General features: G+C 37.4%; 1 protein-coding gene across 1 annotated transcript in view; it reads right to left on the bottom strand.

Moving 5' to 3' along the window:
* The window catches only part of ADAMTS6 (ADAM metallopeptidase with thrombospondin type 1 motif 6), a gene marked incomplete at both ends in the record, with an annotated part of 155581 nt that extends 140677 nt beyond the window's left edge, over positions 1-14904 (bottom strand). Inside the window, 4 exons of the mRNA XM_082497197.1 lie at positions 435-649; positions 5839-6007; positions 13646-14010; positions 14808-14904. Coding sequence (XP_082353323.1) covers positions 435-649; positions 5839-6007; positions 13646-14010; positions 14808-14904 — 846 coding nt within the window. The remainder of the gene's footprint in view (positions 1-434; positions 650-5838; positions 6008-13645; positions 14011-14807) is intronic.
* Positions 14905-16157: the final 1253 nt, after the last annotated feature.

The following is a 16157-nucleotide window of genomic DNA, read 5'->3' as shown; positions in this document are numbered from 1 at the left end:
TTCATAATGTTACTTATCATTACCATCTGAATGAGTTATTTTTGGACCAAAAATGACCATTCAGTAAAACAAACTTCTTGGGTCACACTTTTCAATGAAAACTGTTTATACCATGTTTCATAACTGATCCAGCACAAGAAGCATATAGACTGTTGACTTAAAGAGAATAGAACTGTATAATCTAAATGTAATCATATGGATCTAAAATTAAAGACAAACAATTTAAAAGTGACCATAGAGTAATTCTTGGCAGAAACGCTACTGCATCTTATCTTTCCCATGATGCTAACATTTGCCATATTTCAACTGTCAATTCCTGCAAGCCAATACATTATTTTAAAGCATTATTCATGTCAATAAAGAAATACTTAACAGTTGCTTAATCATTTCAGTACATACATATTGATATGAACACAGAGAGGGATGAAACTTACAATATTCATTACACTCAAAATGTAGTGTTCAATGTCTTTGCGACCATGGTATCCCACCATCATTTTGTCTGCTACTACCAGTGTTTCCACAAACCGTTCGAGGCTTACTGATCTCTTCTGTCGATTATGACTACTTAACGTGCCATTGACTGGAAGTGAAGTTGGAAAAGCAGATGCATCACTCATCCACCAAGGTTTACTGCTTCTTGTGAGGTCTTCTAGGAACCAGAAATAATTAAACACTTCAGACGCGTCACTAGTAAAACTCAGTCAGATGCAGCTGTTTTATGTTGAGATCACCATCTTCAAGCTTCTAAAAAGAAGTCTTTCTTGAGGCAAAGAAAAATTAAATTTATTATCTAATCTTTTTTATTATTTCTAAATACCTTATATAATGGTAAGCCAACTTTGAGTTCTAATATTCTCAACTCTCCTTAAGTTAACTTAGGGTAATAAATCATCAATCTTCTTTTAACGGATCTGATTCTGCACATCTATGTTAATACTAAGGATTAATTATAATTAACCACAAGCACACTTCAGAATTTTAAGGGTAAGAACAAGACAGCTATAACATTTGCAAAAAAACATACTGGAAACCAAAATTTCAAAATTAAAGTAAAAGGTATCAAAACATACTAAGGAATTAAACATGCTCATAAGGCATTAAAAAAGCTTCTTCCCTCCTTTGAAACTCTGTAATTATTAGGCAATTATGCTTACATGCCTCAATAGGTTTTGAGCCAAATAAATTATTTTTTCTGTTCAGAAAGCTATCAGATTATGTTTTATCTACCTCATGAATTAACTATAATGGGAAGTTTAAAATGGCCTGACATGGCATAATTGCTATAGTTACTTTTAACAATAATTTTAATTGAAATATGTTGATTCTTGAACTCCTTTCATGTAAACATATGGAAAGAAAATATTTCTTGCATGCAACAGATTGATTATTAAAAATCCAAACAGCTGTAATTATCAGCAAAACAAACACTACAGACTTTCTTTGAATTCTAATTCCTGTCCTCAGGACAAAATTGAACCCGCCCTTCCTTCAAAACTGGCATATTTTGTGTATTAAATGTCCCTTTTCCACAAAGGTCCACACAGATCTCAACCTTAAGTTTATCATGGTATATTACTAGGTTGGTTTCACCTAGGTAGGATTTCAAAATACCTAAGGTATTCTTGCTAGTTAACGGATGAACATAAGAATGTTAAGAGTTAGTTACCTTTGTAATTGTCTGAACGGGACTGCTCAAGTGAACAATTTCTGAGATACATTCTTACCTCTACTAAAATGGGTTCAGTTAAGGACCAGTTGAGATAGGACCAAGTACCTGCTATGAAAAAGCAGTGCTTTATGCAATTCAACTAAGCACGCTATTTTCAAAAAGCAGTAACTACAGCACAAAGAATGTATGTTCAAGTCAAAACCAGGAACGCAAAGCTTCAGCGTTCCCACTGTTGCAGTGTTTCATAATTTTTGAGGCCACAGTGTTGGCTTTAAAAGGTGAGTATTTTAGAAAAGTCAAAAAATGAAAATCAACCTGGTAATTGAAAAAATGCCAGTAACAAAATTGTGCTCATTCTGCAATGGCAAAAAAACATATCAAGTATTAAAACCTGTTGAGGATTCTATAATGAATACTAAATTACTTCTTGTTTTTAATCTCTACTGTAGGAAATTCAAAGTTGCTTTGATTGTTCAAAGATTTTCACCTCACTTAAGCAGTGATTTAGGAGTCTGGAATTTTCTCTGACAGCTTCTGTACTAAAATTTTTAAAAATCCACTCTTCATTTTCAAATAACAAATGGTGACATCTGAGGGTTTCTGATGCTCTTGAGAGTGCTAGGAGTACCTAAGAAATGCAATCCTGTTTCGACATTTATTCATAATTTTTCACTCAAAGATGCAAATCTGTTCTAAGCATTTGAAAACTGATGAGCTTATGCAGAAAACTTTCAGAGAAAAAAGTAAATTAATACTTTGGACTCATCTTGACAGTGTTTTTCAAACAAAGGTCTCAGAAGACTTCACAAAAACAAACATTTCCCCCTTTCTTATCAGACGAGAAGCTTAGGCTTCAGCTGGTCTCAAAACAATGGAAAAGCTGGAAACAATCCTGAGTACTTAAGCTCACACTCCAGGATCTATCAATGATTATGCTGTTTTACTTTAAAAACACTAAATAATGCTGACTGAATTTCCTTTAAAAAAGGTAAAACATGCCAATAAAAGTTTGCAATATATTTAACAAAAACAGTCCTGTGGCAAGTTATGTCATTTTTCCACCATATTCCTAGATTAAAAAAGAAAAAAATTAAACTTCATTAACATCAAACATAGCTATTAGGAAGTAAGAAAAGCAAAAATGGAAAGAAAAAAAACTCAGAAAAACACTGTAATTAACCCCAAAATAATTACTACAAAAGCAGGCAATTAGGATTTAAATTGCAACGGAAAAGAAATCCAAATGTGTGTAGACATGGAATTCACACCAAGTTTTCCTAAGTCAGTCCCCTGGAGATGTTAGGCTGGGGTGAAGGTGGAGAGAGAGGAGAGAACACAAACACAAACAGAAAAAGATCTCAAAACACAACAGAAAGCTATTTATGTAAGATGCAACTATGAGAATATTTTGAAGTGAAGCATTATGTGCTGGTTTTTACTTACTTTATCATCATTATTTAATGTATATACAAGCGTTTTTTCATTTTAGAATACACTGACTGTAAAGTCTGGCACGAGTAAAACCACTACAAAAGGCAGCACATAGTAGAGCCATACCTAACTAATCTGGCGCTCTGCAGCTTTGATGTCAACTTATGTTGTTTCTCAATCCTATCCAAACACAGCACTCTGCAAGATAACCCAGTGGCCTCAAATCCCATCGAAGCAATTGGAATTTGACGGTGCTGAACTTCTTACCAAGGCCTTAATGATTTCAGCCATATTTAATAAAACATAATTAACTTGGTGACGATACATACATGAAATAGTAACATAACATTTTTTATTTTTTAAATGTTCTTACGTCTGCTTAAAATCTAATTCAGGTTATGAAAATCTATCCCATGTTCTTATCTGAATGTCCCTGACTCTCCAATTCTTCTGTTCTATTAGTCACCATAATCCTACTATCTACTATGAGTAGTCCATCACTTGCTCATCCCAACCAATTCTGATCATCCTTTCACCGAACTCCCCACCCCACTTTCTATCAATTATTGCAATTTTTTCTCCGAAACGTCAGAAATAACACTCCCCTTTGTCTACCAACAGACCACTTCCCTGATACAGAACAGGTACACAATAAATTTAGGTCTAGAGTAAAGTAGGGGAAACTTGCCAGACTGTGAATAGTGGCACAGCTACACAAGCAGATTCCTCCCAGCATATTGCCTTGGCAAAACTCTTCTGAAGGTAAAGCTAAAATCAGTCTCCAGACAAAATAAATTATTTACTGGCAAACGGCAGCTACAGGTTTGAAACAACTGCATTTTAAAACACAAAACTGGACTGCTCAGAACTTCCAAAATCAGTCAAAAGCACCAAAGATTTATGCTACTAGCAAAATAAGTTATTACTGTAAACCTTGCTTTAGTGCTAGGGTCTGAAAAGTGAGTTAAAACAGGTTTGGTACCCATGAGGGGAACATTAAAATAGCATGTCACCTGGAAAAGCAAGACCTTGCAGTTTTGGGGGAGAGCAATTTTTTTCAGAAATTTTCATGGAGAAGTAGTACACACAGCAACAACAAAAGCAGAAACTGAGATGAATGAGCATGTTAGTAGCCTCAGGCTTGTAAAAAGCAGCACTCTAGTATTTCAGTAATTAAGGACTTCAGGATGTGACAGATATGAAAGCTCAGGAAATGCACAGGAGCTGCCAAGAGCAAAGGCAGTATCAATTATGCAAATGAATAAATGCCAAAGATTACTGCATGTTCCACAAAAACTGCATGCAAGATACATAGCTCCGATCAACCTATGAACCCTACGACAGATACCGCCAGAATGACTGAATGCAACCTGGCCAAACAAGCTGCCACTGCTCCATGCTCGCTTGGAGGAGAATGACTTCCTAAGCATTAATCTGGAAGATACCATCTGACAGAGGCCAACACGCTTTCGTTTTTCTAGGGATATAATAATGGTAAGAATCACATCATCCTACATTTCATAACCCGTCCACTCATTTCAAGAGGATTAAGTGACAGCTTTCCCCACAAAATGGACATACATTAGTACTCTTATTTTACAGTTTGCAAGCAGTAGTAGTTAGGAGACTTTTTTGCAGTATTAGAAGCACGTAGACGGAATCATGTTTCCAAACTAAAACAGAAGTTCCATACATTAAGTCTGACGTTCCCTAAAAACAGTTAACTGAAACACTCAGGAAAAACTGTCTCCCAAGCACGGACCTTTGTAGACAATCTGTACTGTAAGTTTAGTCAGCTGGTGCCAGAAAATGTTACAAGCTCCAAAAGAAGCTGAAATAAGTTACATCAGTGAAGAGTGGTATTACTTTACTTTAAGATTAGTATTTGTCAGCCTGCCCTGTGCACTGAATCTCATGGAATACAACTGTCCAGGACTGAACTTTTGAGAACAAGCTATTTCCGAGACATGAACAAATGACAAGGTTAGAACATTTTTTTGTTATGTAAAAATCCCATTATTTCAGTGCTCTAAAATAACTTGTCAGATTTACTCCATGCTGTCTTCAAGAAGTTAGTTTTCAGCTTCAGTTTAAGCAAGTGAAAGTCATGTCAAAGAGTACTTGAAAAGTGTCTTTGTGGAAGTTAAAACTGCTTTACAATGAAAATACCTCTCAATCAAAACTATATAATCCTTCCCATAAGGAACCTGTAAATCACATACGTGACTATTATGGAATAATGTTAACCCACTGAACCAAAAGCCAGTATCAGAACACAATAAACCTCCATAAACAAGAAAGATGTGGACTCCAGCTCCATATGTATTACCAATCATAATACTAACACATTTATTGTATGTCAAGGCTCCTCAAATGAGACAGAACACTTATTAAACATTGAACTGTAATACTTAGTCACTCAATCAGACTTTCCAGTTGGGGAATTAAACATATTTGTAGCACATTTTGAGGAAGTCTGTACTTATTACCACCACTGCATACAACACAGGCATAAAACAAGACTTACTCCCAGTGTCTCAGTTTTTGAAAGACACTATATCTGAATCTGAAAAAAAAAGAAAAACTTCTTTTCAACCGGCCACATTGCATCACCCAAAAGCAGGATTCCCATTGCTACATTCTCCACTGTGTCTTACACGTGAACCAAGCAAGATTTTAAAATACATTTGAAGTTACAATTTTTTTCAAGAGGATTGACACTCATACTCATTTACCTGAGACTCCACAGTGACTGTGATCATAGAGATGTTGCTGGTGCATGGTAGATTTTTTGTATATAACATGAGGATGACCATTCTCATAATTAAAGCTACTAGAATCTTCTGTTATATTCCTTAAAGGCTCAATAAAATACTCTTCATCTTCTGTAGCAATGACTCCATGCTTAAAGAAGAAAATAAGAAAATTAAAGCTTGCAAAAGACAATATAAAACTCCTATTAAAAAGCTTAACTTCAAAAAAACATTTTCCTATCATCTATGTAATTGAAGAAATCCGCAACTGTATGACAACACAGACAACAATGCACGGACCAGCTCTCCTCCACTGATTTTAGTGGCAGCAGGAGTAAGCGTCTATAAGTGACATAATCAGAAAAGGATAAACATATCATTGCCCTGTTTCAGAGTTCTTTCCCATCATTTTTGGTGGATGTGGTAAAATAGCAAGAAATATTCTCAGTATATGACAAATAATCTCTTCACAGTGATGCTCCAAAACTACATGTACATGATTCATATCCATTAAAAGTGATGACAAGCCAAAATGGCCTTGCTCAAATGGTGAGACCAGTATCCCTCTGTGACGCCATACCGGTAGATGCTTAAAGCCACATACTGCATCAAAGAAAAGCAGAATGAAGGATTAATTTTAGAACGTATATGCAGGGAAAATTTCAGCATTTTACATCCAAATGCTGAAGTGCAAAACTGAGCTGGTTATTAAAATCAAATTATTAACTTTAACTTAGGATGGGGCTTTGAGCAACCTGGTCTAGTGGGAGGTGTCCCTGCCCATGGCAGGGGCCTTGGAACTAGATGATCTTTAAGGTCCCTTCCAACCTAAACCATTCTATGACACATTATCTACAAAGCATTGATTCCTTAAAAGGTCTCACCACAAATCTGGCAAATCCAAGTTGTTGCAGACTGGCACTGGGACCTCATTTTCTATAATAAACGAACACTTTTTTCCTCATACCGCAGTGCAGAATAGTAGATATTCTATTCTCATAACTCTCGCATTTGTGAACTCAGCTTCTTCCAAACAGGAAGTGGTTTATGGAAGAAAAGGGAGATTTCAGGCCAACTATGCAATTTCCTGAACCTTCAGCAATTAAAACTGAACTTTAGTAGAAAATCCAGTTTTGGAATCCTTTCAGATACAGAAATATTAGGAAATAAGCCCTGACAGACTCCCACACCTATATTTGCTAAATAAAAATTTCTGGTATCCATATCTAGAAAATTCTGAACGTATGAACTTTCTACACCAGGAGAAAGAGCTACTCATCAGGTAGGAGACTGGAAGCAGGAACTTCAGCATTCAGATCTTGATTTGATGAATCACTAATTTCTACCACACCTTTGATCTGTAAAGCAAGTACTATGCATACGCCTTTTTTTAAAGGAGGTATTTTTTTTTTCCTCCGATGATAACTCTACGACCAACCGTAAAACCATTCATTCCATATCTGCTCTAAATATCCTAAAGCTGTTGCTAAGATCAGGGCTTGCCATTGTACTCTTGGTCAAAGCTCTCGTCCTGCTGCTGTTTTGTACATAAAATGCCTGCTGTTCTTCACTCCTGGAACAACGGGATTTCAGTAACAACATAAAACTTACAAAATAAAAAATCCTGTGTTACACATCAGAAAGAACAGTGTTCTCCAAATACAAGACTACTATAAATTTTGATGTATGAACGCACTGCAGCTTTCAATTACACACTCCTTGCACAGTGACTATAACAATAAGTGTTCCTCTTCAGTGGTATTTTTCATTATGAACTCAATTATTTACTCAAGAAGGCAACATCAGGGTCTATATTCACCTGGAAGATGCCGGTATCAAATTCCTCTCACAATGCCTTCTTGTTACTTGGAGTCTAAGATTTTGCTAGAAAATAAATCATTTACTGGTACACTGCTGCTGAAGTAGTCTTGAAAATATAAATGAAATCGTAACTGGGTTTGCCAGATGTGCAGAAAGAACCTTGACAGTCTGGACTGTATCCAGTCTGGATGTCAGACATCTGGGTTCACGCGAATCCTGAGCCATTATAAGCTCCAGTATCATGTTCCCACAAGAAAAGAGTCCTGCAGAGTGGTTCTGGCCAACCCCATCAGGCTGCCCACTTCATGCCAAGCCTGAGGAGACAGAGGTACCATCCAATCTGCAGCTCTGTCTCTGCAACAGAGCGGGCCTTAATCTAAATCTGGTTACTACAGGGCATCTATTCTTCAGGTTAACAAGCCCAAGCATGAATGAGACATATATATCAGATATTGAAACTGATAGTTTTGAGCAGTGAGATGACCTCAGTGGGAGTGAGTCAATTCAGATGCCATAAACAACACTTAACTGCAATATTAATTCTCCATACAAATTGTGTATTTGCTGCTGCAAATATGCAAAAACTATTATGAATGTCTGCGAACTACGATCACAGTTCCTTCAGGTACCAGCAGTGAAAAAGGTTGGAGAGTAGCACCAATTTTTCCTATGCCCAGTCGACATCTGATCTCATCTGCCCAAACACTATGGTGGTTTAAGAAAACAGATCTTCGTAACATCTAGTTAAGGAACTGCAAATAAATTTTAACTTATACCTAGCACCAGGTCGTCAGAACATGTATGCAGTCAGTCAAACCTATCTTACTAATTTTGCTGTCAAACAAAACTGTTCTTCCAATATCAAGCTGATGCCAGTGGTCTCATTGAGCTGCAGTGACTGATTTTTAAGAAGCACTCCAAATTCCGTATATAAAAAGTGTGTATGTCAGTGACAACCAACATTTAATTGAGTTTAGAAAATTTGTGTGACTAAAGATACTTCCATTGTACATGCATTCAGCAATGCCTGATTAATAAACAGTGGGAATTATATTGTATCCAAACCAATATTCTAAACCCCATTTCGTCTTATAATCTACTATTTGAGCAAGACACATTTTCAGTTGGAAAAGGAGACTGAAATAATGCCCTTTAAAAGCACTAAAAGGAATTAACTTTGGTTTTAGTTTTGCTATTGTATTTGAACGGTTTGTAAATTAAACTCCTTCTCCAAAGCATAAGAAATATCATTACAACATAAGAATGACCAGCAAAAGGTTTTGACAAAATACCGTGAATTTATAAAACAAGCTGAATGCCTCAAGTAGGTTACTACAAGCAACATTCCCAAGATTATTATCTAAAGCAGATTGTTTGAGGTCCTGTGTTATCCAATCCCACTACAGACTGCCAACTCCTGCTAACATATATAATGTCTGGATCCAGTGGTTTGACATGCTCAGACAAATCTGTGAATCCACATGGAGTTCCCCTGAATTTGTGAAAAGGAATCTTTTTCTGTCAGGTTGTCCAGCTGGAGCCTGAACCTCCTTCAGATGGGGGATGTCCATCAGTCGCAGAAGCAAAGTGAATTGTGGAGGACAAGTAAGTGTATGCCTTTTCCAAGCAGTACTACTGTTTTACAATTTCTCCATGCCCTGAACCTTTCTAGACTTCATGCCTTATCCATTTTTAATATAAAGCAGTAGTAATGGCACTTCTGAAAGTGTGTCAGTGTTGTTCAGTATGCCTACAGCTGGCTACACACTTCAGTGCGGTTTTATGACTGAAGAAAAAGATTGCATTAGCCTACTGTGTTCTTAAAGATGAAAAAAACAGTGATCTGGCTTGAGGCAGTACATCACGGAATCTAACAAGACCCCTTAAAACAAGGAAAGGGACAGCTTACATATAATTTTCTAAATACTAAGTCTATACTGCAAACACATATTAGTACCAAAGAGAACTCCAAAGACACTGATCTACAACACTAAATCCCTTTCAATATAATTCCTGATCTTTATCAATTATTTTGGAAATTAGACATTACATATGATTAAAAAACACCATACTATATGCAATTTATAATCTATAAAAGTAGATGTATTCTTTATAGTATAATCAGCTTTCAAATGAGCTAATTTAAGAAGAATATGATTAATTGATACATATGAATTTAGGAATACATGAAACAAAAATGAAGTCCTCCAGCAAAATAATTCCTCCTTTAACCAAGTAGGTCATGCTTTTAGCCACAGCTTACTTCTTATGCTTTCTTTTTGGATGGAGACATCGGTGCTACCTGGCACAATGAGCATCAAACTTCACATCCTATGGAAATACTTGGGCTTGTGCATTAAACATTATATTGCACCCACAGTAGCCTCAAAATATGATTTAAACTCTCATTCGTTTTCCTAATAATAATCACTTTCTACGCGTTTTAACGTATTTCCCACTACTGGGCTTTTCAGCTCAAAATGAGAAAATCTGCTACTGCAGAAAACTTATTTGAGGACTCAGTTAAGAGCTTTGATACCTGGCAGAGGACAGAGGTCGGTCAGAATGCAAAAAGTTTGGTTTCTGCTGAATTCCACTACTATGAGCTCCAAAACTTTTCTTCTTTAAGACTTGCTCCCCTCAGAATTAGACAAAGTTCCTTCCCTTGAGGCGTTCTTCTCTCTTCAGCCGGTCTACCACCGTTTCTTCTCTTCTTTTCCTTCAGTATGACATGCTCAGCTTAGGCAATGCCTCAGCCTTGTTGCCTTGCACCCAACATCCAAAGGCCCCAAAATACTGCTCGTTGCAGACTTTCATGAGAAGGCCAAACCTGCAATCCATCCACAAATGTAACATCCACTAAAGTAAATATGAGTTTGGAAGCCAAAAAGCCTGCCGGACAAGACCTTCAATTTCCTCACATGACTGTTCACTGGATTATAGAGCTTTCCTCATAACTTCAGACAATTTATAGCATAATCAGGGCCCAGCAGATGGAAACTGCTGGAATGAAACTTCAGTAAGTAGCAGCCTGTAATTCTGGGGCACTTGGTAATGAGAAATATAGAGGGAGAGGCTGAAACAGGAAACAGTGACAGGGAAATGAACTGACTGCTCATCACTTTCATTACAACAAAACTGAGAGAAAGCCCTCCTTGCACTAGAACTCATCTCAGAAACTGCAGGTGTTCTTCAAACTCATACAATTTATGTTAATTAGACCATGGTCTCACCTGACCACCCTGAATAACTAAACAGAATAACTCAAAACACTCACTAAGGAGAAGAAATTTGACTCATTTGGAAATACTGAAGCCTAACCGGACAACTGGAATAAATGGAATGCTTGAATTTTGCTTGTGACCAACACTCACTGTTAAAGATTGCTACTTGTTTTAGAACTAAACTTCAAATTACTTACTTTGAGACAGATGTTAATGAAGGACTATGCAGAATATGACTGGCAGTCTCTTTCAGACCAAGAATCAGACTGGAAAACACAACAAATGCCTTAAGCACAGCATATTCCGAACTATCACTAATTCTAAAGCAAGTAGTATCATCTTCAATATTCACTGCCAATCGCTTTATTAAACATGCCCTAACCAGCAGCTGTAAAACAAAATATTCGTCAGTAGGATTCCTCATTTAAAGATAACTCTGTGATGGATTTATCTGAATGGAGTGGTAACTCCCATACTCAATTCCCCAGAAGGCCCTGCCAACACTAGACGACACAGGAGTTTCTCTACGGTAGAGGATGACACAGAGTAGAGCCCACCACTGCACCCCTCTGTAGGATCCCTGCCTCTCTGGGAAAGAGCCTTGTGTCACCCACCCCTGCTGCTTCTGGAGCATGGCAGGAGCCTCACGTGCTTGCGGCTTGGCCTTTCTAGGAGGTGCAGTGGACACCCGACACTCGCAGTCCCAAGTAAGAGGCGCAATCATGAAGAACTCAAGGCTGCCAGCCGTGGTGTGCCCAGAGACTGGATTAAGGCTGCCTTAATCCTAAACAGGAATATCTAGAGGAAATACGTAGGAGCTGCCGACAACTAAAAGCACTAAAAATGATGATTTAACTGAGAAGCACTCCGCACTAAAGTTAACTTACAAACACTAAGTTAATGTACTGACACCTAGAAACCAGAGAACAACAGGTGGCCTCACTCCAGCAAAACAGCAAGGCTGAGGGCAGAGGGAAAACACGCAGCAACAGGAACGCTAAATGTCACCTCAGGGTGTGAGGCACAGAAGGAAAAAAAAAGATTCTGCTTCCCCATGGCACCTTCCATGATGCTAAATTGTTCGAAGAAAAGAAGTGACATGACGAGTGAGAGACTGGCAAAGCTGAGAAGAGAACGTGGACTTCTGCTTCATCCCATTCTGTTTTCCTAACATGAAAGGAAAGCAAGAGTCGGCTAAGGCAAAAGCAGGCATTCTTGGCTGACTCCCTGGCCAAAGTTAGGGAGGAACCCAAAAGGGAGCACCATAGCATGGACTGCAGGTTCCAAAGGGGCCAACCAGTCTGTGCCCCAATGGGCAGAAACTCTGGAGATACAGAGGCATGCAGCCTCTTTTAAATCAGCAAGTCCTGAAAGTGGGGACTTGCTCTCCATATAGTATTTTTAGCTGAAAAGAACTCAGAAGCAAAATGATTGCCTTGTATTAGTTCAAGAGCTTAAATAACTGTGACAAAAAAGTTACTACACAGGAACTGCAAAACCAAAGTGAAAATTGTACTAAATTCAGACCTATCCACTACAAGTCTGCACTAACCAAACTGTGATACCACGCTCAACGGAACACCATTTCAACTATGTTTCTTTGAAAGTGTTCACTTAGCCCTGGAAATCCCCATTAAATTCTTTTTCCTCAAGAGTACTCCAAAACGTTAACCTAGGCTGTATCAGGGATATCACAAGTAGCTGGGTGTCATGCAACCTATCTCGGTCTGAAACAGCTGGCTTTTACTTGTAAATAACAACCCCAGATGTATTATTCAATAGCACTTCCAAGGATAAAAAGGAATTAGTTTAGTAAGCCTGTGTAATCTTTTTTTTTTTCCTTAGCAATTAGGTAGATCTGTCTATTCCTAACAAGACGACTGATCAGTGTCCTACTACAACTAAAACCAGACTGAATAACCATAATAAATACATGTATTTTTGCCAGGGAAATCACAGGGTCTTGATTTAGTATTTCCTAGTCATGCCTTTATATTTCAGTAGTTTGTTACTCGATAGTCTGTTTTTTTAATTTTTTGCATTTGTTTTCTAATTTCCGTTGGGAATAAAAGAAGCTTTGATCACGTGATCAAACAGAAGAAGAGACGAGAATAAAAGAGATGAGAATTTCCAGTCCTACTTTTAAATGCAACTGTTCACAATTTGTAAACAAATTATTTCTAAAAAAAAAGATAAATCGTTACTTCTTGATGCTGGTACTTGCAAAGGACCTACTTTCCTCTTCACCCTTTGAATTTAGAGCAACGATGACTTCTACACCAAGCAATTCCTCTCCTCTGTTATTAACTCAGTTTCTAAACCCAAATTCTCAAAGACAACAAGCGGGTGTTCAGTTCAATCAACGTCTCTTTGGAGAGATTCAGCATCCTAAAAGATCCACTGTTTCCTCCTCCCTGCCCCTTGAGCTTGCAACATTTTCACAAGCCGTGAGGGTCTCAGCACAGACCTCACCTTGCAGCCCTAGAGCAGACACAGTAAACACCGAAAATGTTGCCTGCCAAAAGGACTACAGAATCAGGTCTTAATACTTAAAATTACGCTTGAAAAAACGATGACTGCTTTTCCCCAGGACCCAGATCAGGTTTTAGGGTTTTTTTGCATCTTCCTGTCTGCTTGCTTCCCGCAGGGTCTCAAAAAAACTGAGAAACGCCAATTAAGTCCTTCTTCAGTAATTTAAAAGGGACAAGCGCGCTATTATACTAGATTACATAATGTGCACTTACCAGACCATTGCAGTTGCTTAATGCCACTTTAGTTGTACTGTGCTGGTCTTGCAAATATCCTGTGTAATGACAGTGGTCTAAAAAATCGTGCTTCCATTGTGGTCCATCTTTCCCCCAGTATTCTACTGTAAAATGTCTGGACACCAAATCTGTGTTGAGAGTCAGGTTTAAATGAAAGTGCTTGCCATAGGCAGAAAGTTTAAAAAATAATTTAGATGCTGCCAGTTCTTGGTCATAAGGGTCTGTGCTCCTCCTCCTTCTTGAGGGTTTAGCATTTTTCACAGTAAAGCTGAGGAAGGCTCCATTTTGATCAACCCTTATTGGGATTGTTAGTTGGTAGTGTTCAAGGTAAGACAGGAATTCCTCTTTGTAATCACAAGGTAAGACAGTCCGGGGAGTGGGCATAGAAGAGAGAGAAAATATAACAGGAAACAACAAGTAGTAGTATAAACATAAACCATACTTGGCTAAATCTCATCACCCTCATGAGTAAAAGTCATAGGCAGGTAAGTGCAAGATGTAGCGTTTTACTAAACAAAATAAAACATTCTTGTCTTTCTTTCTAAGCCAAAAAAATGTGTTCAGTTTCCTATTAATGTGATGTCCCTGGAAATACAAAAGTTTTTAACTACATATATTTTCCTATTTACCCAAAATATGTAAACATCTGGGGCTAAATTCTAACCTAAGGAGGACACATTCTTCCCAGCGATAACATTCAAAGAGAAAAGCTATTAGATCCACCTGCAAGAATAAAAACAGTAGTACTGAAAAAGTATTATATTGTAACAATCATGTAAAATGGCTCTTCGTTTCATTAAAATCCTATAAATCTTAATCGATCAAACTAAGATTAGATCCTTACTTACTACTCTAAAAACATGTTAATGTTGTTACGGCAAGCCTCTAAACTGTTATCAAGTACAACATTTTACTAGATTTAATTTGCAAGGCTTTTTTACAGTTAAAAGTAGACAGAAATTACAACACACAAAAAAATTAATCAGATTTGCTGCATTTAAAACTTCCATGACAATGAATCATAAGACTACGAAGAGTGCCCATATGTCTCATGAATTAAATAAACATGGTTTAGAAAATATTACCCAAATGCAATGCAAAAATAGATGCTTCTTGTCAGCTACAGAGGTCAGAACCCTACCTTGAGAACTATATGAAAGCCTGCTGTCACTGTGAAATTCCGACGAAACCATGACTAGGCTCAAAATCCATGTCCACGTCTTCCAAAAAATTTCCATAATTTAGAAAAACAGAAAGCTCTTTTTGTTTTCCTCCTTGGAGAGCTACCTGTGTGCTATAGAGTTAACTCCACTCCAGAATCGCACCATAACAGGTATGTTTATTTTATACTACTTCCAAATTAACTACTGGATGTTCCACATTTTGACAGGTATTCTTTTCCAACAACCTGTACTTTCTTCTATATCTGCAGTCATTTTCTCAATTCAAAACCAGTATTTGTAAGATTCCTTAAGATATCAGTAAGACGTTAGACTTGATAGTTACTGAACTGGCTCCATTTCTTTTCCTGAAAAACAAAAGAAAATGAGTCAAGGCAAATTCTTTCTACTAAAACAGATCTACACTGCAAAACACTAAGACGTCATAGTGAACTATGCAATGTAACATTTTGAAATCATATTCAGCCACTATTACTTTTATGGTCCAAAGTCATAACCTTACAAAAACCATGAATTACTATTAACCTTGAACACCAGATCCATACAGCTTAAGATGCACAAATTGACTTTATGTTAAATAGGCATAAGGATTCATAAAATTAAGGTTTCTTGATGCACATATTAACTTTATGTTAACTAAGCATAAAGATTCGCAAAATTAAGGTTTGCCGTTGCTCAAATACTGTGTTCAAACTTGTTCCAGCTATAATCAATGCTAAGCACTCATTGATTTCAGCAGAGAATAACTAGACCAAATACACTAGTAGACAAAGGAAGAACCTGGGAAACAATCCAGAGTACAGTTATCTGATCTTTCTGCAGCGTATATTTTGTTATTACTTGGGCCTGGGTTCTGCTTATGCAGGCAGAATTCTTATACACTTAAATGGCAATGCTGCACGTTCTAATACCAAAGAACAATTTTCAGTATCTGAAGCTATTCATCATACATATTCTAATTTTGCAAATATTTGTTGTCAAAAATGTTTCGCATACGTCTTAATTACAATTTGATGTAGTAGAATATTTTGCAGGTCTCAGGATTGAGCAAATAACATGTTACATGCCTTGGATGAACAAGGAGATCCTGGACATGACCAGAAAGGAAAAAGGAGGTCTATAGGGAGTGGAAACAGAGGTAGGTAGCCTGGGAGGAATACGGAGGAATTGTTTGAGCAGCCAGGGATCAGGTTAGACAAGCTAAAGCCCAGATAGAACTAAATCTGGCCAGGGACATTAAGACAAACAAAAAAAAAAAACCTTTTTAAGTATGTCAGCGAGAAAAGAAAGACTAGGGAAGAGGGGGGCCC

This window comes from Vanellus vanellus (assembly GCF_965231255.1).
Source record: "Vanellus vanellus genome assembly, chromosome: Z".
Lineage (NCBI taxonomy): Eukaryota > Metazoa > Chordata > Aves > Charadriiformes > Charadriidae > Vanellus > Vanellus vanellus.
This window is presented reverse-complemented; position numbering and strand designations above follow the sequence as displayed.